Here is a 26747-nt window from a genome sequence, read left to right on the forward strand (position 1 = left end):
CTCCCTCTGTCGTTCACACACACACACACACACACACATACACACACGCTATGCTTAATATTGAAAAAGTAATTTTCAAAAGGAAAGTATTTTGCATTGTGGGATAAAGAAGTAATAGCCAGAGATATTAGGCAAGAAAAAGAAATCAAAGGGATACAAATTGGTAAGGAGGAAGTCAGACTACTGTTATTTGCAGATGACATGATTGTATATTTAGGTGATCTGAAAGACTCCACTAAGAGAATATTGGAACTCACAAAAGAGTTTGGAAAAGTGGAAGGATATAAATTTTTTAAAGATTTATTTATTTATTTGAAAGTCAGAGTTACACAGAGAGAGAAGGAGAGTCAGAGAGAGAGAAAGGATAATGGCCCAAGTTCCTGGGCTCCTGCACCTGCCTGGGAGACTCAAAGGAAGCTCCTGGCTTCAGATGGGCACAGCTCTGCCATTGCTGCCAATTGGGGAGTGAACCAGAAGATGGAAGACCTCTCTCTCTCTGCCTCTCCTTCTCTCTCTGTATAACTCTTTCAAATAAATACATTAAAAATAATTAGAAAAGGGAAAATGTTGGTTACTCTGTTTTGATCAGTACATATTGTGTACACGCATTGAAATAACACACTCTAGATCATAAATATGTACAATTCCTGTTTACAACTTTTTTTTTTAATTTTTGACAGGCAGAGTGGACAGTGAGAGAGACAGAGAGAAAGGTCTTCCTTTTGCCGTTGGTTCACCCTCCAATGGCCGCCGCGGTAGCGCGCTGCGGCCGGCGCACAGTGCTGATCCGATGGCAAGAGCCAGGTGCTTCTCCTGGTCTCCCATGGGGTGCAGGGCCCAAGCACTTGGGCCATCCTCCACTGCACTCCCTGGCCACAGCAGAGAGCTGGCCTGGAAGAGGGGCAACCGGGACAGGATTGGTGCCCCGACCGGGACTAGAACCCGGTGTGCCGGCGCCGCAAGGTGGAGGATTAGCCTAGTGAGCCGCGGCGCCGGCCTACAACTTTTTAAAATTATGAAATTTTAAGTGAAATTACTATTATATTATCATGTATTTCCAGTCTCAGAAAATTCTGAAGTCCATAAGAAAAAAAAAAATTTAAAAAAAAATGGCCAGGCAGAGGAAAGAATGGGATACATAAAGCTTAGAGTCGTTAAGCTTTTTAATGATGCAAGCATTCCAGAGGGTACAGAGAAAGCATACGGAAAGGAGAGAACAGAGGATTGACCTATGGACATGGAGAAAGTTGGGATTCGGGGCCACAGTCAAAATGACAGCTCATGTATACACACTGACATAGATCACCCTAATAGATAGGACACTCTTGAGGTCCCACATCCCGGGAGGACAGAAGCTACACAGCCTATGTGAAGCACTGCGATTTAGCCAGTATTTTGTGTTAAGCCCACAGAACTGGACAAGGTAAGTGGAGATGCAGATGGGTAAGTTTTCTCACAGAATCATTTGGCATGTGGGAAATGGGAGCTCTTCTGGCTATATAGAATGGAGGAGGTGATGAGAAGGGGTAAACAGGAGTTGTTTCTGATGTTTAGAATGACGGGGGCCCGGGAGGAGGGTGCAGTCCATTTATGAGGTGGGGAAGAATGAGCCTGGAGTAGAAACAAGAATGCAAGTGTTTTTAAGTGAACAAACACACGAATAAATAAGTGGAACAATCTGTTGAGACAAAGATTTTCTCTATGGGCCATCTGGTTCATATCAATTAGCACACACTTATTTTATTTGATCCTTAAATAGGCATTCTCTCAAAGAGCTCCTAATGTAACCTTAATGTGAAATTGTTCCTTGCATACATAGCTATCCTGCCGGACTTCAAGAGGGGCAGAAATATAGTGTCTTAACTTGCAACCCCGATACCAACGAGTTGTTATTGTACTCTGTGTGTACACATGTATCCATAAGTATATACGCTAGTACATATAAAATACACAAATATGTGAACACGTGCGTATTCATTTATATCACCCTAATCTCAACTTGTTGCTTTGCAGATAGAATGCAAAACAAAGTGGAGGAATATATATATATATATATTCTATATATATATTCTATATATATATTATATATATATATTCTATATATATATATATATATTCTATCTAGATGTTAAAAACCTACACATGGGCTTACCTTTTATAGTCCTTAAGAGGTTAATATATATTCAGTCAAATTTCAAGGACATTTCCAATAGTAAAATGATAGATCTTGAATGTAGGTTTTCCAACTTAATATTTTATTTATTATTTTTGAGTTAACATATTTTAATTTACATTAAAGTCAAAGGCTTAATGGCTCTACTACATAGAGCTCAACAAATAAAAAAATGATCAACGTAAAGCAGGAAAATAGGCAGACTATAAACAATAAATTAAATGAAAAGCTGTTCAACTTCTTTCACATAAATTTTAAAATAGTTACAAAATCATTAAACTATATTAGTATGAAATTATTATCAAACGTGTGTGGCAAAGATTTAAAGCAAAGTCTGACAAACTCTCCCTGATGTAATTAAATTTCATCTAGTGGGGAAGGCATTGTTGGGCCTATTCCACCAGCATCCAATATCCAAGTTCCTGTTTGAGTCCTGGCTGGTCCACTTCTGATCCAGCCTGGGAAGGCAGCAGAAGATGAATCAAGTTCATGGGTCCCTGCCACCCATATGGGAGACCCATATGGAGTTCCATCTCCCTGGCTTCAGCCTGGCCCAGTTCTGGCCGTTACGACCATTTGGGGAGTAAACCAGCAGATGGAGACTCTCTCTCTCTCTCTCTCTCCCCTCTCCCTCTTTCTGTGTGTGTGTGTGAGTGTGTGTGTGTGTGACTTCCTCTCTGTCACTCTTTCAAATAAGTAAATGTTTCTTATTTTTTTACTTTAGTAGAATGCCCAGAATTATAATATTTTCAGTCAAGTATTTATCTTTAGTTAATCAATAAATATTGTCTCTAAAATATAAAATATATTGCCCTAAGGATAGTTAACTATTAGTTTATTAGTTAGAAGTGGCCTCATACATTTTAAGTAGGAGTTCTGAATATAATAAATTTTTACAGAATTGGGTTAACTAGGTTTTTGATTAATTGAGAACAACTATTATATTTAGTAGTTATATTATCAAATTTCAAAGGATGAGAATATAATTAAATACATTAACACCAAAGTTCTGAACATAATTTAATATGCCCTCTACTTCAGAATTAAATTTAAAATCATAGAGTTGTCCAGGATAGTCATCATGTGCATTAATTATCTTTTATTAGTATTGTGCATGCATGAAATTATAAGAAAGTGAGCTCAATTTGTATAGCATATTTTGCATATTCAGGAAATAGTTCTCCTTATTCTTTCTTTCAAAGATTCACAAGTATTTTAAGTTATTTGAATTTTTTTCTTTACAGGATGCAAATATGTAAAATATTACTCTTAAATATGTAGATAATTTTTAAAGTTTTTTTTTTTACTTTATTCATTTGAAAGGCAAAGCGATGGGGCAAGAGGCAGGAGAGGAAAAGAGAGGAGAGACAGAGATAGATCTTTCCTCTTTTGGTTCATCCCCACCAAATGCATGCAATAGTCCTGGCTGGGCTAGCCCAAAATCAAGAGCCCAAAATTCAATGCAGGCCTCCGGTGGGGACAGAAGTGACAAGTACCTGCTGCCTCCCAGGATGTGTATTAGCAAGAGGCTTGATCTGAAGTGGAGTTGGGACATGAACTCATGAGTTCCAATGTAGAATGTAGGTATCCATACTACCAATATCTTAACCACCTGCCCCTAAAAATGTTTTTAGAAATATGTTTGCAAAGCATCCTCACAGTCATGAAGTTGTAATTGCTACCTATATTTCAGAAGTAAGGAAACTGAGGCTCATTGATGTTAAACAATTGGCCAAAATTTACACAATGAGTAAACTGTTTGCAATTTCTTGATTCTAACTATCATAAAAGAAAGACTTCTATATTGTCATTGAGGATTCTTAATTAGTGTTTGTTCCCATTTTAAACATAGGGTAACTGAAAACAAGAAAATGCTTTAACAAGGTTTGCAAGGTTGTAAATGGAAACCTAGAACTAGAACCAAAGTACCAGTATTTCAAAGTCGAAGGTCATTGTCCTGCCTTCTATTTAAATGTGATACTGGCTTTTGAGTTACTTCAGACCTTTAGTTTATTCTGCTATGGTACATGTTTCACCTATATTCTTTATCTGAACATTTATATTAACTCATCTAAAAATTTGAAAGCATCTAATGATGCCGGTGGCCTGCTAGGAAACTAAGGATTTTTGAATGAAAGAGCTTTTGACCATACCAATGAATGAACCAGAAAAGTGCAGCTGTGTTTAGAAAGAGACTCTATAATAGTTCAAGGCAGAATTTATTAGGTATTCCTTCTTAATGAGCTCCATATAATATTCTCTCAGTTAATAAGTTAAAGATCATCTTTGTAGCTGACAAATCTGCAGATCCTGAATTAGGCCCAGGCCAAGTGCTGGGGTTTGTTATTAAAGCTAGCAGATTCATGTACCAAGGAGAATGCCAAGAGCAGGAGAGTGTGAGGCTGTAGTCTTCAAAGAAAAGTAGAAAGGTGCTTACTACTATTAAATACCGTTTTCCTCCCAATACATTTCCAACTCTAACACTTAAAGGAACGTCTCCGGGGGAACACACAGTCCATTGAACTGGGCTTTTCAAAGGCTAAAATCATTTGTGTGTTGATCTTGCTTACTATTTCACAATTTGTTATGCGCCATCCATGGGAAAAGGGGAAGCAATGCTAATTGGCTAATAAAATCTGTTTGGCGAGATAATTGGTAAAGAACCTGTAGTTTGACTGAAATTCTTGCTAAACCCTGGGAGGTTTTGCCCTCCTTTTGCCTGCCTGTCAATGACTTTAATTGAACTGCAACTGCCCCAGGCTGCAGATCGGGCTTTATTGGAAATTGTTTCAGGTTCTACGATCAAGATCAGATGTGGGTTTTGGTTAAGAAGCAAACATTAGCTAAAATGCGTTACATCACCGGCTAAGGAAAATCAGCTTTAATGCTCTTTATTTCCTCAACGACGTTAACTAGAAATAAAGTTCAAAGAGCATGTTAAGATTTTATTTTATTGCAATGCTTCTGCCTTTTGCCTCTCATAATTTTTCTTACTTTTAGTAAACTTTTGGTTTCAAAATTCCAAGAATTTTGTAATTCTACCATAAAATGGCCTTTATTTCATCATATTAAAGTAATTCTAACATTCTTCCAAACAGGTCTTTTTCATTTGGACAAATGACTTTGTTCCATCTTATGCTTTGCCTTTTAGTAATTTGTATATGTAGCATCTTTCCTCTTTACACTATTGAGTTTATATCATCTGAGGGTGGAGGCTATGTTTTATTCACCTTTCCAGTTTTTATTTTATACATAGTTTTAACATATCTAAGCATTCAATAAACACTAAATCACCATTTTTTTTCATAATCCACTCTGAGAAGGTTTAGGAAGAACTGTTTTGGTGTGACATGTGAGATTTGAGACATTTTAAAATACTTAGGGGGGTAAAATTTTTCTTAATGTTTGAGGTAAAGAAAGTTAAACTGCAATGGAACTCATAACTTTTTTTATTGTTCTTGTTGACTAAGGATATAATATTGTAATATACACACAGAGTCATACAATATATGTATAGAATGTAAAATGTATTAATGTATAAAATATCATTATAAATTTACAAATATATGTAAACACAGTATAACCAAACGTGTGTCTTCTATTAACATCAAATGAAAATCTCATATTCTTACTTCAATGATGTGGCTGATGCTTTGAAAGATTCCAACTTCTTAAAGTTTAAGACTAGAATCATTTAAAAGGAGATATATTGCATAAACATATGCAATTAACATTAAATATAATTTAAATATACCTACTAGTTCTAAAATAATATAATAATATTCTATTAAGAAAACATTGACTAAAGGCTATAAAAATAGGTTTCAAACTATTCTTAATTTAGGCCTGGTGCTTTAAAATTTTATACCCAACTATTTATTTAGATTAAATTTTTCAGTACTACTGGTAAATTCAGTTGCATTGGTTACAGCTTAATGTAAATATTGCACAAGGAAAAATGTTTTACTTTCATTATGCTTAGAGATTAATTCTGAATCTTTACATATATTAATTTAGAGTATTTGAGAAAATTTGACATCCAAGATTGATCCACTTATAAGAAACAACAAAATATAAATTATTCCCTTATTTAAAGGGAAAATGTTAGAATTTAATACTTCTAAATGTGATATAAAATGGTCAAAGTCAGGTTTGATGTATTTTAAGGTGTGAGTGGAGTAATAGCATGAGAAATGGCGAGCTGAATAATTAATAGAGATAATTTTATATGGAAGCAGATTTTTTATTTAGCTCATTGGAAAACACAAGACACTGCATATATCTGAACAGGACAATGCCACAATCATTGCTTTATTTTTCAGAAATTAATGACAAATAAAACATGATCCTGGACTGCATCCTGAGTAATCAATACAAAAACAAAACAAAAAACAAATGGAACAGGCAAATTTGAATTAGGCTCTTAAATGATAGCATTTTTTATCAGTTTTGTTTTATAGTAATGCATTATACTACTATGGTTACAAAGAAAAATGTCCTCCCTTAAGGATTTTTTTACTATTATTATTATTTGAAAGTCAGAGAGATAAACAGACAGAAAGTGCAACCATCCTCTGGTTCATTCTTCGCTGCCCACAATGGCTGGGCCAGGCCAGGCTGAAGTCAGGAGCTAGCAATGTAATCTGGAACTTCACACGTGTGGCAGGATCCTGCCTCCCAGGGTCTGCTTTAGGAAGCTGGGGCACTGATCTGGGACACAGACATCTTAACATTGTGACTTTTTTACAAAGTAAAAAACAAAGTACTTTACTGCTTTGCTATACCCCTGCCCCAGACACAGTTCTCTAAAATAAACACACACTTTAGCCTGTATAAGTTAAGGGACATCATGTCTGTGATGTTAAACACTTTGGAAGAAAATGTCTCATGCCTACAAAGCAGGGGGGCAATAAAACAATAGAAAAAATACTGACATTTGGGGAATTCGGATGAAGGCTACACAAGAATTCTTTGTGATATTTTTTCAACTTTATTGAAAGTCTGAAACAGTGTCAAAAGAGGTTTTCTTTTCTTTTTTTTAAAAAGAAATATGCCCACAACATAAAATAGACTAAGAGATGACTACTATGAAAGCTTGGGCTATAATAAAAAGCTTGGGCTATATAAAAAACCCTCATTACCAGCTTTTGGAAGGGAACTTTTGAGAAAACCTACTAAAATTTGAAATTTCAATTTTTTGCAACTCCACTTCTGTTATCTGCCTCATGGAAATATGAGAGTATTTCAAAATGTTCATGGAACATGAAATTATCCATTTTAGTGCAAATATGATATTCATGTATACTGCAGGTCTTCAAAAGTTCATAAAAATGTATATATGATAAAAAATGCATGGGTATCAAAATTTTTGCAAAAATGTTTTTGATAATTTTTTAAAAAGTTTTAATTTATTTATTTAAAAGGCTGAGTGATAGAGACAGAGAAAGAGAGAGCGAGCCAGAGAGACATCTTCCATCTGCTGGTTCATGCCACGACTGGGTTAGGCAGAAGCCAAGAGCCAGGAATTCCACCCAGGCAGGTCTCTCACAAAGGTGGCAGGAAGCCAAGTACTTGGGCCACATACTGCTATCTCCCAGTCACATTAACAGGAAGCAGGATCAGAAGTGGAGGTGGGCCGGTGCCGTGGCTCAACAGGCTAATCCTCCGCCTAGCGGCGCTGGCACACCAGGTTCTAGTCCCGGTCGGAGCGCTGGATTCTGTCCCGGGTGCCCCTCTTCCAGGCCAGCTCTCTGCTGTGGCCTGGGAGTGCAGTGGAGGATGGCCCAAGTCCTTGGGCCCTGCACCTGCATGGGACACCAGGAGAAGCACCTGGCTCCTGGCTTTGGATCAGCGAGATGCGCCGGCCGCGGCAGCCATTGGAGGGTGAACCAATGGCAAAGGAAGACCTTTCTCTGTCTCTCACTGTCCACTCTGCCTGTCAAAAAAAAAAAAAAAAAAAAAGTGGAGGTGGACTGATCCCAGGCAATCTGACGGGGGTGTGGTCATCCCATATGGTGGCGTAACACACTGCACCACGATGTCCATACCTAAAGATTTTTAACTCATTTTTGTGCATTTTTGAAGTACTCTTGCATGTGTGCACAAAGCTATTTATTATAATGATTCTTTATATTAGGAAAAGCAGCAACTTAAATTTCCACATGAATAGAAGTTACATTAAGAAAGTAAGGTAGGAAGCAGGGAGCATAAGTTAGATTTATAAATAGCTAATACGTCCTCATCTGGAAAAACTGCGAAGACATACTAAATAAAAACACAAAAGAAACTGTCATACTATATATGAAGTAAAATCCTATTTATGTTCAATCTCATTATGTTTTCTTTTATGTTTAAATTATATAGGATTTAGGCCAGCATCACGGCTCACTAAGCTAATCCTCCGCTTGTGGCACCAGCACACCGGGTTCTAGTCCTGGTTGGGGCGCCGGATTCTGTCCTGGTTGCCTCTCTTCCAGGCCAGTTCTCTGCTGTGGCCCGGGAAGGCAGTGGAGGATGGCCCAAGTGCTTGGGTCCTGCACCCGCATGGGAGACCAGGAGAAGTACCTGGCTCCTGGCTTCAGATCCAATGGCCGTGGTGGCCATTGCAGGATGAACCAATGGCAAAGGAAGACCTTTCTCTCTCTCTCTCTCTCTCACTGTTCACTCTGCCTGTCAAAAAAAAAATTATATAGGATTTGGAAATTTCTAGAATAACTCTGTATAGACACAAAAACAATAGGGATCTGTGGAGAACAAGGAGAACAGTCAAAAATCTACTGCAGCAACTTTAAATGAAGATACACTAAAAACACCATTTAATACACCAACATAATGAATGTGCAATTAATATAAACATCACAAAATCAGTTAAAAATTAAATTGAGTTCTATTGGATCGAGATTGTAGACTGGGAAAGTAGTCTTAGTAGCTAGTATGAGCTGAAACAGGAGATGGTCAGTGTGGGAATGAGAATCTAGAGTTCTTACATTGTGTGGGAAAGGAAGGAAGATTTAGTAAACGTAAATGGATTAATGATGTCTTTAACAGAAATAGAAATAAGAAAACCTACTGAATTGTGAGAAGATGATAATTTTTATTTTGAAGAAACTGAATTTGAGGTATTAGCACTCCTGCCAGGCAGATACATCACAAATTTCCTGGAGATAGATATTTGAAGTACAAACACTAGAATTGCCTTGGAGTTAAGAGAATGAACCTATAAGAATAGAATTACAAAGCATCAGTGGGCATTAATTGTACTTCCTTGTTATGATCACTGCCTAATGTTCCATTTGATGCTATGTATCTATAGTTAATCCTCACTGTTATTCATATTTACCTGGGTATTAAAAGTCATCTTGAGGCTATATTATCTTATAAATTTCTATATAATGAGACTTATTTACAACATGGGATGGTTTCCATTAAACCTCTCTGTCTAGATCCAACTCCCTGTTGTGAATGAAATTTGCAAAAATCAAGGAAAAAGATATAAGAAACAAGAAGAAAACTATTTTAAGTGACTTAAGTCCTATTTCCAGACAAATACTTTCCTTATCCCTGTTGTATTATTAAATTGTCATTGCCATACATCTTAGTCAAGTATCGAAGTCCATCAATAAGATTATTTTGTGGCATTTTAAAATTATTCAGTTGGTTATGCTTTTGCAACTAGAGGGAGCTGAAGAACTACAAAGAATTGGATTACAATCCATTTTAAAATGTTTGTGGTCAGTAAGAAACTTCTAAAAATTAAAGACTTCAATAAACTGAACAGCATTGAATTAAGTATAGAAATTTGCATAAATAATATTTTTATAACCATTGAATTGGCCATGTAAACTCTTAGATGTAACAAAACTCTTCAAATAATGTAAATATGGTTCTTTGGTCTTATTTTATGCCAAGACAGTTACTAATAGTTCTAACTTCAGCCATGGCTGAAATAAAGAATAGTGCTTTGAATGTGGTATTAGAAAAGGAGGGCCCCATAAAATGAGACTCAGTGCCTAATTTCAGTTTGGGACAAGATCAAAGTAAGTACATCTCAGTTGCCTAGGCTTTTAGAAGAAGGAAAATACAAATAAAGGTGAAGTCTAACATATACTGATTTTTTGTGTAATCATTAAATATTTTGTAATATATCCCCAAATATTAAAATAAATAATTAGTTCAGAAAATATTTTTAATTTTACTTGAATAGGTAAGCATTTTAACAAGTAAAAAGTTAATATTCTTGAATGATTATGAATCATTTTCCCAATTCAAGTTACATCTAGTAATAGGGTATTTCCTTTTGGCTTCTTAAAAATGAAGTGAAATCATATATCTGTTACTGCATTCATCTAAAATCTGTATAACTTTTTAAGGCACAATATTTTGTTTACTCTGTACCAACAAATGATATCCATGAAAATATATTTAGGTTTTAACATGGATTAAATTAATTTCTTCTATCCTAAATATTTAATTACGGACCTATCCTTTATTTATTTTTATCAGAAGCCAGAGCTCACTAAGCATTTTTCTAACTACAGATTTCCCTTTGTTTAAAAAATTCTTACTTTTTTTATTAACTGGTATTTTGACAACACAGGCACACTTTAAAATGAGCTGATTTTACAAATTAATACTTTTTTGAACTTTATTTCTTCATAGAGCCCACATGATTGTAACTGATATATTCTTACTTACAAAGCTTAAACAAAATGTCACACAACTTTACTTAATCTGTGATACTACCATCTAAAACTATACAGGAATAAGAGAGCTCTCTGAAAGTTACAAGGAAGGACATCTGAAATACTACATACAGGAGAATGGCGACCATAGCAGGCTTGAGCGTGCACACTGTTTCATTATTAGGATTATCTGGAGTATTGCAGTTTACACGAACTGAAGAGAACTGTTTGGATTTATATTATGCAGTATGTTTATTCTTCTTTATTCCTAAAGCAATCTATTTGCTATACATATATACATTTTTATTAGAGCACAGACATTACAAGATCATGCTGCCATTCAGTTAAGATGCCACGTGGATATTACAATCAAATGGCATCCAAAATGCAATATATTGCTATGAAAATGCAGATGTTTTCACTGATTGGCATTTATGAATGAGGCAGGTCACAATGATGTGAGATTCTATCTCATACAAATGGATTTATCATAAATATATAGACCAATATATAACATTGAAGAACAAGAAGCAGAAGGGGAACAAGGCTCTGGCATAGAGGTCGATTCGCTTTGCTGCTGTGGGAATCACAGGCTTGGCAGGGGGAGGCTTCTTGGTGTTCTTTGCCTGAGATTTTCCAAGTCCATTGTTGACTTCAATGGGTTTTCCATAGCAGTCATAATTGGATAATTCAAAATCTCTTGGTAAACTTCCAACAATGCTGAAGTCATTAGATCTCAGATCAGACTTTGAAGTACAAACCTTTTTGCATCTGGTCTCGCCAACCTGAGAATAAAAATGAAAGATAAAATGCATTTAGAATTTTTCCACTTATAAATTACATCTCCTCAAAAGATTATTTTAAAACCCAGTAGTTTCCACAAGAGGCCATTTGTTTATATCACAAAGAACTAACAGAGATAATAGCTGATCAGATTTTTGTCAGATTGCCTAAACATTTATGGCTCTAAAAGGCTGCCTAAATAACAAAGCCTTTGTCATGGAAGAAGTTTTTGGTTGATTATTTTATGCCAAGAAATCAGGCTACCAGATGTGTAAGAGATATCCATTGAAAGATCAATAAGTAAATGTTCATCCTTGCTCCTGTATTTAACCAGACACAGACAACATTACTAACAAGTACAGAATGCAGAAATCTTCTGATAGCTCTGTGCTTTGACTTTCCTACAGATTCTGTTTCCAAATAAAGTGGTTTGCAAATGACTGAGGCATTTATCCACCTAATGATACAAACTGTGTCATTCAACCACATCTATCAATAAGAAATAAAGATAAGCACAATCAAAACCACAAGTTTACCAGTGTAGAGGTGTTCCCAACTTCTGGGCTAAAGTTGAATTATCCAACTGCACTCAGAGAATACAAAGACATCATATTTACTTCAGCTAGTTCATACCCTGCTCAGATTATTCAATTCATTTCTGAATCACTAAATTTGAATCAATTTCCCTTCATACACAAAATAATTAGCTCACATTGAATTATCTTTAGCAACCAGCAGTGCTCTGAGAAAGATTAGTGGTGTAGTGTAACTCCCAGGGCCTTGGGGTAGCACTGATAGTAAAGGGGGCCATAGGGAGGTGAGCTCTTGAATCCATTGCCCAATTTCCCCATAGTTTTTACAGCCAAATTTTGTAATTCACCTTTGGAATCTTCAATATTGAAATCTACCAAGTTTTTACTGTGGAAGGAAATGCCTTTGTTGTATACTGTTACTATATTTATTTTTTTGCTTTTTAAATATAACATATGCATTGATTAGTTCTGTAGATTGTTAATATTGACTAGAGTACTGCTGGGTAAAAAGAATGCAATATTATGCCTAATGTAACAAATAAAACAGATTATTCCCCAGCAGGATTTTGATACCAGGAGATTCTTATATTTGAACAAACATTGTTAGATATTTCCTTGGCAAGAGCTACAGAATACTCAGAGGTGGATAGCAAAAATACCCGATACACTGAGTGAAATAGCAATTTAAAATGCATCTGTACACTCTTCTGTAATTACACACTTGCATTATTTCCATTTCTTTCTAATTATGAACAAATATTGGCACTATATTTCTAAAGCCAATATACAAGTATTGGTTTTATAATTATATGCTTCATGCTACAAATATAAAGATATACTATATATCTAGTGCAATCCTATTAGGAAATAATTTTTAAAGATGTTTATAAAACTATAAAAAGTATAAAAATATGATGATAATGAGGAATGAGGATTGAAAAGCTGGAAGTTCATCCACATGAAAACTTCATACTTAAAAACAGTGTGAATCACCAATGTATTCACTTATTTAGAGGATGTTCTTTATGAAATAGTCCAAACATTACATAGTTCCATGGGATTTGATAACATTTTGTTTTAAATGAGAATTCTGATCCCTACCACCAGTCCATTTTTCAAAAGTAACACTACGATTTGCCAAATGTGAGAGCTCAGTTGAGCCTAAGAGAATTACACCAACATGTGGGTGGCAAGAACACAGGTTTCAGTCCATATCAATGTGTACAACATGTCTAGCAAAACGTCTAGCAAAATACTAACTGATAGAATCAAAAAGGGAGAGAAAGATCCAACATGGGAAGCGGGATACACAGCAGACTCATAGAATGGCAGATGTCCTAAACAACACTCTGGCCTCAGAATCAGCTCTTTAGGCATTCGGATCTGGCTGAAGAGCCCATGAGACTATTGTAGGCATGGAAAGCCAAGATACCATGAAAAAGAAAAAAAAAGAAGAAGACCCAAATGAAAGATCTCTGTGAGTGAGATCCCAGTGGAAAGAATGAGGCCATCAAAGAAGGAGGTACCTTTCTCCGAAGGGAGGAGAGAACTTCCACTTTGACTATGACCCTAGCGGAATAAGATCAAAGTCAATGAACTCTAAAGGCCTCCATAGCCTTGGCAACTCATGACTAGAGCCTAGGGAGATTACTGATGCCATAAACAAGAGTGTCAAATTGTTAAGTCAGCAACAGGAGTCACTGTGTACTTACATCCCATGTGGGATCTGTCCTTAATGTGTTGTCTAATGTGTAGTGATGCTATAACTAGTACTGAAACAGTATTTTTACACTTTGTGTTTCTGTGGGGGTACAAAATGGTGAGATCTTTACTAATTATATACTGAATCGATCTTCTGTATATAAAGATAATTGGAAATGAAAAAAAAAACCTGGTGTTAAATTGGAAGTGGCATAGAAAATTAATTTTTAAAAAATATTATGTAGGATCTGTCTTTAATGTGCTGTACACTGTTATTTAATGCTATAACTAGTACTCCAACAGTATTTTTTTTCACTTTGTGTTGCTATGGGGGGCAAACTGTTGAAATCTTTACCTAATATATACTAAACTGATCTTCTGTATATAAAGAGAATTGAAAATGAATCTTGATGTGAATGGAAGGGGAGAGGGAGCGGGAATGGGGAGGGTTGCAGGTGGGAGGGAAGTTGTGGGAGGGAGGAAGCCATTGTAACCCATAAGCTGTACTTTGGAAATTTATATTCATTAAATAAAAGTTTAATAAATGAAAAAAAAAGTCTAGCAAAAAACAGGGACAGGAAACAGAGTAAGAAACAGAACAAGGGTAGAAACTAAAATCTAAATTATTTAAATTTGACTTCAGAAAACACACACACACACACACACACACACACACACACCCCTCCATTCTCTACCTCAATTAAATTATCCAAACTGAATTTTCCAGACTACTTTCATCAAATCTACCTCCCAGTCTCCACCACCACCTGTGTGAACATACACTCACATACATGCATCCTCCCTTCATGATTCCTGACAGCAAACTGTTTTTAAAACTCATGCTTTCCAGTGCCATGTGGGGAATGTGTCAGTATCAACCTGCATCAGTGAACTTTTGTAATCAGTAAATCACTAACTTGAGAATAAGAATTAAAAATACCAGACACAAAGACTGATAGAACAAAACAGAGAACCCAGAAGTAAGCCATGTGTCGACATCCAACTGATCTTTGCCAAAGTGCTAAAAAGATGCATTGGAGAAAGGGCAGTCTTTTCAATAAATGCTGGGAATTTATTTAAATTTAATAAATGCTGGGATATGGTAAACTGGATATCTATCTGCTGAAGAGTGAAACTTTACCATACTCCTTCATCTCAAGTGGACAAAGACCTAAATACTAAGGCATGAAAATGTGAAATCACTATAAAAAAACATAGGTGAAACTTGTCAGGACATTGGAATGGGCACAGATTTTTAGATTAGATCCCAAAAGCATATGAATAAAAATTAAAAATAGATAAATGAACATTCATCAAACTTAAAAGATTCTGCACAGCAAACAAAACAGTCAACACAGTGAACAAACGACCTACAGAGTGAGAGAATACTGAAAGACTATACCTCTGAAATGGAATTAATAACCAGAAAATATAAGAAACTCCCCCTAAATTACACAATTTAAAAATGAGCAGATCTAAATGGACATTTTTCAAAGGAAGACATAGAAATAGATGAGGGGTATATGGGAAAAAGTTCAGTGTCATTTATCAGCAGAGAAATGCAAACCAGAACTCAATGAGAAGCACACGCCTGTTAGATTGGCTACTATTAAAAGAAAAAAGATAAAATATAATAAGCACTGGTAAGGATGTAGAGAAAAGAGAATCCTTTGACACTGTTGATGGAGATGTAACACGGTATGAGTGGTCTTCGAAATACTGAAAATGGAACTTTCAAATAATCCAGCAATTCCAATACTGGGTATGCATGCAAAGGAAATGAAGTCAGCCTGTTAAAGCCCTTTGCACTCTCATGTTTGTTCTAGCACTACTCACCACAGTAAAATAATAGAAACATAAATGTCCAGAACTAATGAATGGATAGAAAAATGGTGACACTGTACACAACAGAATGCTACTCAGCCATTAAAATGGAAGAAATCCTATCACTTGTGACACAGATGGAACAGGGGTAATAAGGATATAAAATAAGCCAGACATAGAAATACAAGTATAATATGATCTCATTCATATGTAGAATCTAAAAAAGTTACAGAAGGCTATAATGGTGAGTTTAAAAAAAAAAAGTTGAGGCTGGCGCTGCGGCTCACTAGGCTAATCCTCCGCCTTGCGGCGCCGGCACACCGGGTTCTAGTCCCGGTCGGGGCACCGATTCTGTCCCGGATGCCCCTCTTCCAGGCCAGCTCTCTGCTGTGGCCAGGGAGTGCAGTGGAGGATGGCCCAAGTGCTTGGGCCCTGCACCCCATGGGAGACCAGGAGAGGCACCTGGCTCCTGGCTTCGGATCAGCGCGATGCGCCGGCCGTGGCGGCCATTGGAGGGTGAACCAACGGCAAAAGGAAGACCTATCTCTCTGTCTCTGTCTCTCATTGTCCACTCTGCCTGTCAAAAAAAAAAAAAAAGTGGAGATACCGCAGGGTCAAGGAAGAGTAGGGGAAGAAACAGCAGAGGAAACTCTTCTGGAACTAGTGATTCACAGTGGACCTGCCTGGAGAGCGTGGGAGCCCAAGTTCACCAGCACACTGGGTTCTAGTCCCGGTTGGGGCGCTGGATTCTATCCCGGTTGCCCCTCTTCCAGGCCAGCTCTCTGCTGCGGCCCGGGAGGGCAGTGGAGGATGGTCCAAGTGCTTGGACCCTGCACCCACATGGGAGACAGGGAGAAGCATCTGGCTCCTCCCTTCAGATCAGCGCCTTGCGGCGGGCGCGGCGGCCGTTGGAGGGTGAACCAACAGCAAAGGAAGACCTTTCTCTCTGTCTCTCTCTCACTATCCACTCTGCCTGTCAAAAAAAAAAAAAAAGTTGAAAGAGTGCAGTCTCAGGGAAGAGTTAGGGAGAAAACAGCAGTGGAAACTCTATGTAAATTGGAGGAACACAGTAGCCCTACGTGGAGGGTGAAGACACACACAACTTAGGACCCTGCCAGCCGAGAGCCTCTTCACCAGCATTGGAGAGCAAGGTGTGACCAGACTGAAGTAAAGCAACTGGCAAAAAAAGCTGCAGGACAGCTAGCGGGAATACAGCTGGGAGCCCCATGGGGGAGAGTGACCTGCCAAGCTAGAGGAGAAAAAAAAACAACCAAAGGAAAACATGTTTTCTTTCTCCCTATCCATCCTGCAAAGGCGTCCTGTAACAAGCTGACAGAGTAGGTGCCATTTTGTACATACATAACAGCTGTGCCAGCTCACATCCGCACCCAGCAACCAGCCAAGCAGAGACTCTTGAGTATAGTGGAGAGAATATACAAGGGGCTGGATGCTTGTGACTGTGGGAGGCTTGTGTACTGGGACTGTGAAAACATTGAGGCTCTGTGGGAGCACTCATGGCATGGCTGGGATTTTGGACAGTCACAGTAGGAGGATCCATATGATCAGGGCTCCTAGGTTACCTGGTGAGAGTCATTGCTGGGGAAGCTGAGCTTATACTGAGGCCTGAAAAGTTCCTTTGTGTGGTCCTGGTGGCACAGAGCACCAGACGAATAATATGCTCACTTGGGCTAGTGCCCAAGCACTGTTCTCCTTCTAGGAGAAGAGCTCAGCTGAGTCTGCACCAACATACAAGAGGAAACTTTCCCTCTAATAAAAAAAATTTTACCAGGCCAAACTTGGGTGTGTCACCTCAGATATGCCCTTCACTCTGCAGTACTCAACAGAGCTCCCTGATCACTCCCACCACACACCTCTAGGTTGCCCTGGAAGCAGAAACTCCACTAATCCAATCACAGTCAAAAGAGAAGAGCCACCATAGCAAAAAATCAAAGAAACCAATGAGTAACCAGTATCCCCACAAATGCCAAATAACAAGTGTACCAATCTAAGAAACAAGAACAACGAAGACAACACAACACTCCCAAAAGAACACAACACCTCAGTACTAGATTGTGAAGATGATGAGATTGAAGAAATGGAATTTAAAAAAATTCAACATAGGATTACTTAGAAGTAATCAGAAGTAAATGCATGAACTAATGAAATCCATATATGACATGAAAGAAAATTTCTCTCATGAAATTGAGATCTCCAAGAGAAATCAAAATGAAATCTTGGAAATGAAGAATTCAACAGAACAAATAAAAAATGCAGGGGAAGCCATAACAACAGAATTGGTGAAGCAGATGATAGAATATCTGACTTATAAGACAAAGCACAGGAAATTATACAGTCAGACCAAACACAAGAAGAAATCAGAAAACTAAAAATCATGGTTGGGAATCTACGGGATACTATCAAATGATTTAACATATGCTTTCTAGGAGTTCCTGAAGGCATAGAAAGAGGAAATATCACAAGGCCCTTTTAGTGAAATAATGACAGGAATTTTTCCCAATTTGGAGAAAGAAAGGGGCATCCAAATGTAGGAAGAAAAAAAAAAAAAAAAAAAAAAAAACTCCTAATAGGCACCAGAAAAGATCTTCTTCACAATGCATTGTAATCAAACTCTCCAGAGTAAAACATAAAGAAAAGATTCTAAAATGTGCATGAGAGAAACACCAGATTACTTTCAGAGGATCTCCAATTAGACTCACAGTGGACTTCTCATCAGAAACCCTACAGGCTAGGAGAGAAAGGCGAGATATAGTCCAAGTCTTAAGAGGAAAAAAAAACTGTCAACCCAGAATACTATACCCTGCAAAGCTCTCATTTATGAATGAAGGTGAAATAAAGACCCTCCATGACAAACAGAAACCGAAAGAATTTGTCACCACCCATCCAGCCCTGCAGAAAATGCTTAAGGACGTGCTGCACATAGAAACATGACAAAAACATGGTCATCACTACAGAAGAAGGTCAAGGAAGGAAAACTCCCAGTAAAAGCACAAAGGAAATCCAAAGTAAATAAATAGGAATATTTATGGAAAACTGTCAGGGCAAAGTAGTTACTTATCAGTAGTCACCTTGAATGTAAATGGCCTTAACTCTCCAGTTAAAAGACACAGACAGGTTGAATAGATTAAAAAACAAAACTCATCTATTTGCTGCCTGCAAGAAACACATCTCACCAATAAAGTTGTACGCAGACTGAAGATGGAAAGATATTCCACGCTGACAGAAACCAAAAAAGAGCTGATGTAGCCATCCTAATATCAGGCAAAATAGATGTTATCACAAAAACTGTTAAAAGAGACAAAGAAGAACACTATGTAATGATTAAGGGATCAAATCAACAGGAAGATGTGAGTATTATAAATGTATATGCACCTAATTACAGAGCACTTGGCTATTTAAAAGAAATGTCAATGGACCTAAAGGGAGAAATATATTCCCCTACAATAGTTATAGGGGATTTCAATACCCCACTCTCAGCAATGGACAGATCAACCATACAGAAAATCACCAAGAAAACAGAAGATTTCATTGACACTATGGACTAAATGGACCTAACAGATATCTATAGAACATTTCACCCCACAGTGGCAGAATACACATTCTTCTTGTTAGTGCATTGAACTTTTTCTAGGACAGGCCATATGCTAGGCTAAAAAGCAAGTCTCCACAAATTCAAAACAACTGAAAATCATACCATGCATCTTCTCTGATCACAATGGAGTGAAGTTGGAAATAAACAAACCAATAACCTCTAGATCATAAACAAACACATGGAGACCGAACAACTTGCTCCTGAATGAACAGTGGGTCACAGAAGAAATCAAGAGAGAATTCAAAAAATTTCTGGAAACAAAGATGACAACACATCATATCAAAACTTATGGGATACAGCAAACGTTGTGCTAAGAGACAAGTTTATAGCAACTGGAATCTACATGAAGAAATTGGAAAGGTAGCAAATACAGGAGCCATCAATGCATATCAAGGAACTAGAAAAACAACAAACCAAACCAAAAACTAGTAGGAGAAAAGAAATAATTATAACTGGAAAATAAATAAATAAAATTGAAGCAAAAAAATACAAAAAATCAGTAAAGTGACAAGCTGGTTTTTTGAAAAAGTAAATAAAATTGACAAACCATTGACCAACTAACCTAAAAAAGAAGAACAAATCAATAAAATCATGACAAAAATGAAATTAACAACAGACACCACAGAAATAAAAAAATCAGAAATTACTACAAAAAGCTGTATGCCAACAAGTTAGGGAATCTAGAAGAAATGGATAGATTCCTAGAAACATATAACCTACCAAAATTGAGTCATGAATTTACACTGAACCTAAACAGACCAATAACTAAGATGGAAGTCAAATCAGTAATAAAAACCTTTCCAACAAAGAAAAGTCCAGGACTGGATGGCTTCACTGATTAATTCTACCAGATATTTAAAGAACTAATCCCAATTCTTCTGAGTCTATTCAAAACAACTGAAGGGAAGTAACCCTTCCAAACTCTTTATATAAAGCCTGCATCACCTTCATACCTAAACCTGAAAAAAAAAAAAAAACAGAGATAGAGAACTATAGACAAATGCCCCTGAAGAACACAGATGCAAAAATCCTCAATAAAATACCAGCTAATTGAATAAAAAAACACATCAGAAAGTTCATTCACCTGGACCAAGTGCGATTTATCCCTGGTATGTTGGATGGTTCAACATTCACAAATCAATGTGATACATCACATTAATAAGGTGAAGAACAAAAACCATATGATTATCTCAATAGATTCAGAGAAAGCATCTCACAAAATACAACATCCTTTCATGATTGAAAACCTTAAGCAAAATGCAGATAGAAGGAACAGTCCTCAACATAATCAAGGCAATATATCACATAGCAACAGCCAGCATCCTACTGAATGGGGGAAAGCTGGAAGCATTCCCCCTAAGATCTGGAACCAGACAAGGATCCCCACTTTTCCCACTGCTATTTAATATAGTCCTGGAAATTTTAGCCAGACCCCTTAGCAAAAAAAAGAAATCAAAGGTATACAAATTAGAAAGGAGGAAACTATCCCTATTTGCAGATGACATGATCCTTGATATATGGGATTCAAAAGACTCCACTGAGAGACTATTGGAACTCATAAAAGAGTTTGGTAAAGTGGCAGGCTAGAAAATCAACACAGAAAAATCAATAGCCTTTGTATACACAGACAACATAATATCATGGCTGAGAAAGAGCTTTTAATATCAGTCCCATTCTTAATATCTCCAAAAAGAATTAAAAACTTTGTAATAATTTAATCAATGATGTCAAAGACCTCTATGATGAAAATTCCAAAAAAATAAAAAAAGAAATAGAAGAGGACATTAAAACTTGAAAAACTCTACCATTTTCATGGATTGGAAGAATCAACATCATCAAAATGTCCATACTACCAAAGGCAATTTACAGATTCAAAGCAATCCCAATCAAAGTACCAAGGACATTCTTTGCAGATCTAGAGAAAATGCTGCTGAAATTCATATGGGAACACAAGAGACCCCAAGTAGCTAAAGCCATCTTATACAACAAAAACAAAGTTGGAGGCATCAAAATATCCAATTTCAAGACATATCATAGGGCAGTTATAACCAAAACAGCCTGGTACTGGCCAAAAAAACAGATGGATAGACCAATAGAACAGAATAGAAATTTCATAAATAATCTATGCATGTATAGGCTACTTATCTTTGATAAGGGAGCTAAAATCAACCCAAGGAGCAAGGACATTCTCTATAATAAATGGGGATGGGAAAACTGGATCTCCACATGCAGAAGTATGACACTAGATCCATACCTTAAACCTTACACAAAAATCTACTCAAAATGGTTCAAAGACCTAAATCTATGACTGGATACCACCAAATCATTAGAGAACATGTGTAAAACTCGACAAGACATTGGCATAAGCAAAGAGTTCTTGGAAAAGACCCCAAAAGCACAGGCAATCATAGCCAAAATTGACAAATGGGATTATACCAAGCTGAGAAGCTGCCCACAGCAAAGCAAACATGAAGCAAAGTGAAGAGACAACCAATAGAATGGGAGAAAATATTTGTAAACAATGCTACTGATAAAGGGTTAACATCCAGAATATATAAAGTGCTCAAGAAATTCAATAGAAACAATACAAATTATCTAGTGAAAAAATGGACAAAAGACTTAAACAGGCATTTTTCAAGTGAGGAAATTCAAATGGCCCACACACACTTGTGAAAATTCTCAGGATCACTAGCCATCAAAGACATGCAAATCAGAACCACCATGTTCACCACACTCCAGTTAGAATTGCTCCCACACAGAAATCATCAAATGGCAAATGCTGGTGAGGATATGGGGGAAAAGGTACCCTCCTGATCTACTACTACTGGGAATGTAAATTGGTGCAACCACCGTGGAAGACAGTATGGAGAGACCTCAGAAATCTGAATATCAACCTACCATATGATTTAACCACCCCACTCTTTGGAATTTATCAAAACCAAAATAAATCAGTATATAAAAGAATTATCTGTACCCCCACATTCACCACATCACAAGTCACAATAGCAAAGATATGGAATCAACCCAGATGTCTATCAACTGTTGAATGGATAAAGAAATTATGGTACACACACACACACACACACTATGGAGTACTACTCATCTGTAAAAGTAAAAAAATGAAATCTTGTCTTTCACAACAAGATGGCCACAACTGGAATCCATTATGCTTAGTGAAATAAGCCAAACCCAGAAAGACAGATGTCATACGCTTCCCCTGATCAGACGTAACTAATAGAATACCTGAAATGTAACTTATTGGTCTGAAACAGACATCTTGAGATTTGATGATTGTTTATATAGCCCTTGTCTCTTTCATAGAGGAACAGTGTTTTGTTCAGTTTTGTTGTTTTGTTTTCCTTTTCTTCATACTATTAGTTGAGCTCCATTATTTAAAACGGGGTTAACTATATGATCATTAAGTATACTGAAAATAGACCATGGCATACGTTAAGAGTGGCAATCTGAGAGGGAGGGGCAGGAGGGGTTGGAGGGTGAAGGGGAGGGAGGGTATAGGGGGGATTCCCATCATGTTCCTAAATCTGTATACATGAAATATATTAAACTTGTACAGCTTAAATTAAAAAAACAAAAACAAAAACAAAAACGTTTAACAGACATAAAAAGAATCCAATTACCAAAACAAAGGATTGGGCTGACTTCGACCTATAGTCTTAGGAAGCATGACTTCTTATTTATTTTTACTATTTTTGAGATGCTAATATTTTAATAGCTCACATCTTTTTAAAATACATATGCTGGGTAACCCATGTACTCTTCATGCACACACAGTATGATCTGGATGTGTATCAACTGCACACGGGGTGTAACCATACTATTAAAATCTTTAAATGTTTTAATCAAAACCAAAGGTACAAATACTATTCCACATTATAGACTTCTTAAACACATTTGACTTCTTAAACAGCTGCAGCTTTCAATCATTGGGATGTAACAAAGGCATCCACACAGCTATAAAATATCTTCCTTAGTGTTCCCAAATGCTAAAAATGGTTGTAGCAATTCTCAGTATCAATGTCTGTGAGCTCTATCTTTACAATTAAATTTTATAAATCCCTTAAAATAGGACACTTAGAGTAGAAATATTCCTTCACTTCTGTGGAATTAATAATACCAAATGTATTTATTATAAAAATTCTTTTCATATTAGACATATTTTAATGTGGCAGTAGGAGTGGTTTCAGTTTCTGTAAACAACTAAACAAGAGGCCAAATTTATATATTATAATGTAAGTCACACAGAAGTGCAAATTTGCTATGCCATTTTATTAATAAAGGCACATTGTTTGATTTGGTTGTAAAATTTTGGATTTTATTTGTATAGTTAATTCAAAAAATAAATATATGCTTTATTTAATCAGTTAGATTAGTAAATATAGTAAACATGTCAGTAAGAATAGTTTTTCAATGTTAAAGCAGTAGTATAAAATGCACACACAAAAGGTTTAAATTGGGTGAATTACATTTTTAGCCATCTAATTTATTAAAATGTCTCCCTCAGATGTATTTGAAGATTAGTCTATTTAAAATGAACAGAACTGTGTGTGTATGTGTGTGTGTGTGTGTTCAGGAGGAGTTTCCATAGACGTGATACTAATGACACACACATTGCCTGCAGAGTAAGAGTAGGTTTCTCCAGAGCTGAGGCCTCAGGGTTACTTAAATAGCTCATGACTCATTAATGAGTTGGCAGGCTTGTTCTGGTCCCACTCATCAGAAATTCTGCACAAATTTGCTTAGTTAATCGCATCTATACCTTTTGGTCACAACAACATGGAAGTTAAAAAGTTCCTAATATAAGTGTTATTTTACTATATTATATTAGCTATAATATCACATCTTTTTCGATGGAATATAGTACTTATACATAAGATAATTCTACAAAACACTCATTCTTACATGGAAACTGGGCAATAGTAACCCACTATGGATAATTTTTCACTTTCCCTTATTGTGAATATGCACCCCCTTTACTTTCATCATACAAACTGTCAACTTTGCAGGTTTCTGGTAATAAAAATGAGGCAGTATGATAATGAAACTGCCAAGAATAAAACATGAGACACACAAAATCTTCTAATGCTTTAAACTTTAGTCTGTAAGATTTTCTTTTTGTGCCTTTTTGAAGTTTAAATCCATACACATTTAAAAGCAAATCATATTATCAAATATTTGTTGACTAATGACTTAGGCATGATTTCAATGACACAGGTATCTTCTATAGGTGATAAAAATAGGTTCAGAGAGAATAATTCACATATAGTGTGCCAATTTTACATTCATACTTATTTTTAAAAATATACTACTACCATAAAGAAATGACTATCTCATTCATGCATGAACAGCAATCTTGCTTTTTAATTTATTCAATATTTGGGTCATGAATACTTTGTCTTTTATTCATAAAAGACTTGTGTATGGTACATAGTAAATATTGGATACAGGATGATGTTAGCAACAGTGGTCTTCAATTGCTTCTCTTGAATAAAAGAAATATGAGTAAAAACACAAATTAGTAACGAAATATAGGTGTGGCTGAGAAAGTACAGCCATTAGGGAAAAACCCATATAACTATAAATTATGTAGGATTACATTTTATATGTAAGACACAAATTATAAAAACCTCATATTAAGGACTAGATTAAATAATCATTTATCTTCTTATGCTATTTCCTTATTCTTTCTATAACAAGCACAATATTGTTTTAAAAGTCACTTTTAAATATATTCTAGAATTCTTTTATTATGCTTCTATTAATTACTATTATTATTTTGCCTAAAATAAATGATATATCACCTGACTGAAGTTACTTGGCAAGTTTGTGGTTTCAGAAGTAAAATATGTTGGAACAAATGTATTTTGAAACCAAAACCATACTTATTTTTTTCACAGTAAAACCACTGAATTAAGAAAATACCAATTAACATTTCTCCATTTTTATATTCTCTTTCATATGTAAATATGTAACAATATTTTGAACATAATGAGTTATACATTTTGATGCAATTTTGATGTGAATATTAAAGCTAAGTTGGTTTTAGATTCATATTATCATTTTAAGGCTTTCCCAGGATTAGAAACCATCGGTACAATTTTATTTTGGAAAGTGCATTTTTTTCTGGTGAACTTTTAAATTCTCTAAGTGTCTTTATGGTCTTTTCAGAAAAACATCATAGGAGTTTCAGTATTCAGGTGTGTGTCTTTCTATCAGAAGTTAAAAACTTTGAGAATTAAAATATAGACATTCTCTGGGCTGGTGTTGCGGCATAGCAGGTAAAATTGCTGCCTGCAATACCGGCATCCCATATGGGTGCCAGTCCATGTTCCAGCTGCTCTAACTCCTAATTCCAATTCGGCTCCCTGCTAATGGTCTGGGAAAAGCGCCGTAAGATAGACCAAGATTTGGGCCCCTGCTACACATGTGGGAGACCTTGACAAAGCTCTTGGCTCCTGGCTTTGTCTTGGCTCAGTCTTGGCTATCTGGGGGAGTGAACCACCAGATGGAAGATGTCTCTCTCTCTCTCTCTCTCTCTCTCTCTCTCAATCTTTCCTTCTTTCTCTCTCTCCCTCTCTCTGTAACTCTTTCAAATAAACCTTTAAAAATAAATAACATATACACATTCTCTTTTAATACTTGAAAGATAAATTTAAAATAATACATTTGAGTCAAATATTTCCTGCGTGCTCTTACTCTTGATTCTGTATTCATAAATAAACCTAGTATACTCTACAGTGGGAGCCAGTGTTGTGGCACAAAGGGTAAAGCCGCCTCCTGCAGTGCTGGCATCCCATATGGGTGCCAGTTCGAGTCCTGGCTGCTCCACTTCCGATCCATCTCTCTGCTATGGCTTGGGAAAACAGAAGATGGCCCAAGTCCTTGGGTCCCTACACCCACGTGGGAGACCTGGAAGAAGTTCCTGGCTCCTGGCTTCGGATCGGCACAGCTCCAGATGTTGCAGCCTATTGGGGAGTGAACCAGTGGAACGGAAGACCTCTCTCTCTCTGCCTCTCCTCTTTCTGTGTTAACTCTGACTTTCAAATAAATAAATAAATCTTTTAAAAAGTATATACTCTACAATGCCCTAAAAAGCTGGTCCTACTTAGTCTCCTTCCATCAATATTCAATTTGATGGAACAAATTAAAATATGAAGATCACTTGAAAGTGTTTAGTATTCTGTTACTACAGAGGTTGTATAATTACTGAGGCCCTATAACACACTAGAGAATGAAGCTGATGGTGAAATTACTGGAATTCAAGCACCTGTTCTGGAGAACTTTACTTTGTCTCTCCAAATCTGTTTCCCAGGGTTCAAGTTAGGGTGAACTAGTTGGGTGGGATACGAGAAAGTGATAAAAAAAAGATGGAGCTGTCCATGGAGGAGTAATCAGCAAGAGTCAAAAAAATCAGGTATTGAACA

At 36.4% G+C, this 26747-nt stretch overlaps 1 protein-coding gene across 2 annotated transcripts in view; it reads right to left on the reverse strand.

Moving 5' to 3' along the window:
* Nucleotides 1–6409: 6409 nt before the first annotated feature.
* Nucleotides 6410–26747, reverse strand: part of GLRB (glycine receptor beta) — a 130987-nt gene continuing 110649 nt past the window's right edge. For both annotated transcript variants that reach the window (XM_062199449.1, XM_062199450.1), the window contains one exon: nucleotides 6410–11639. In XM_062199449.1, coding sequence (XP_062055433.1) covers nucleotides 11343–11639 — 297 coding nt within the window. In that variant the 3' untranslated portion in view covers nucleotides 6410–11342. The remainder of the gene's footprint in view (nucleotides 11640–26747) is intronic.

Source organism: Lepus europaeus, chromosome 8, assembly GCF_033115175.1.
Source record: "Lepus europaeus isolate LE1 chromosome 8, mLepTim1.pri, whole genome shotgun sequence".
NCBI classification, from domain to species: domain Eukaryota; kingdom Metazoa; phylum Chordata; class Mammalia; order Lagomorpha; family Leporidae; genus Lepus; species Lepus europaeus.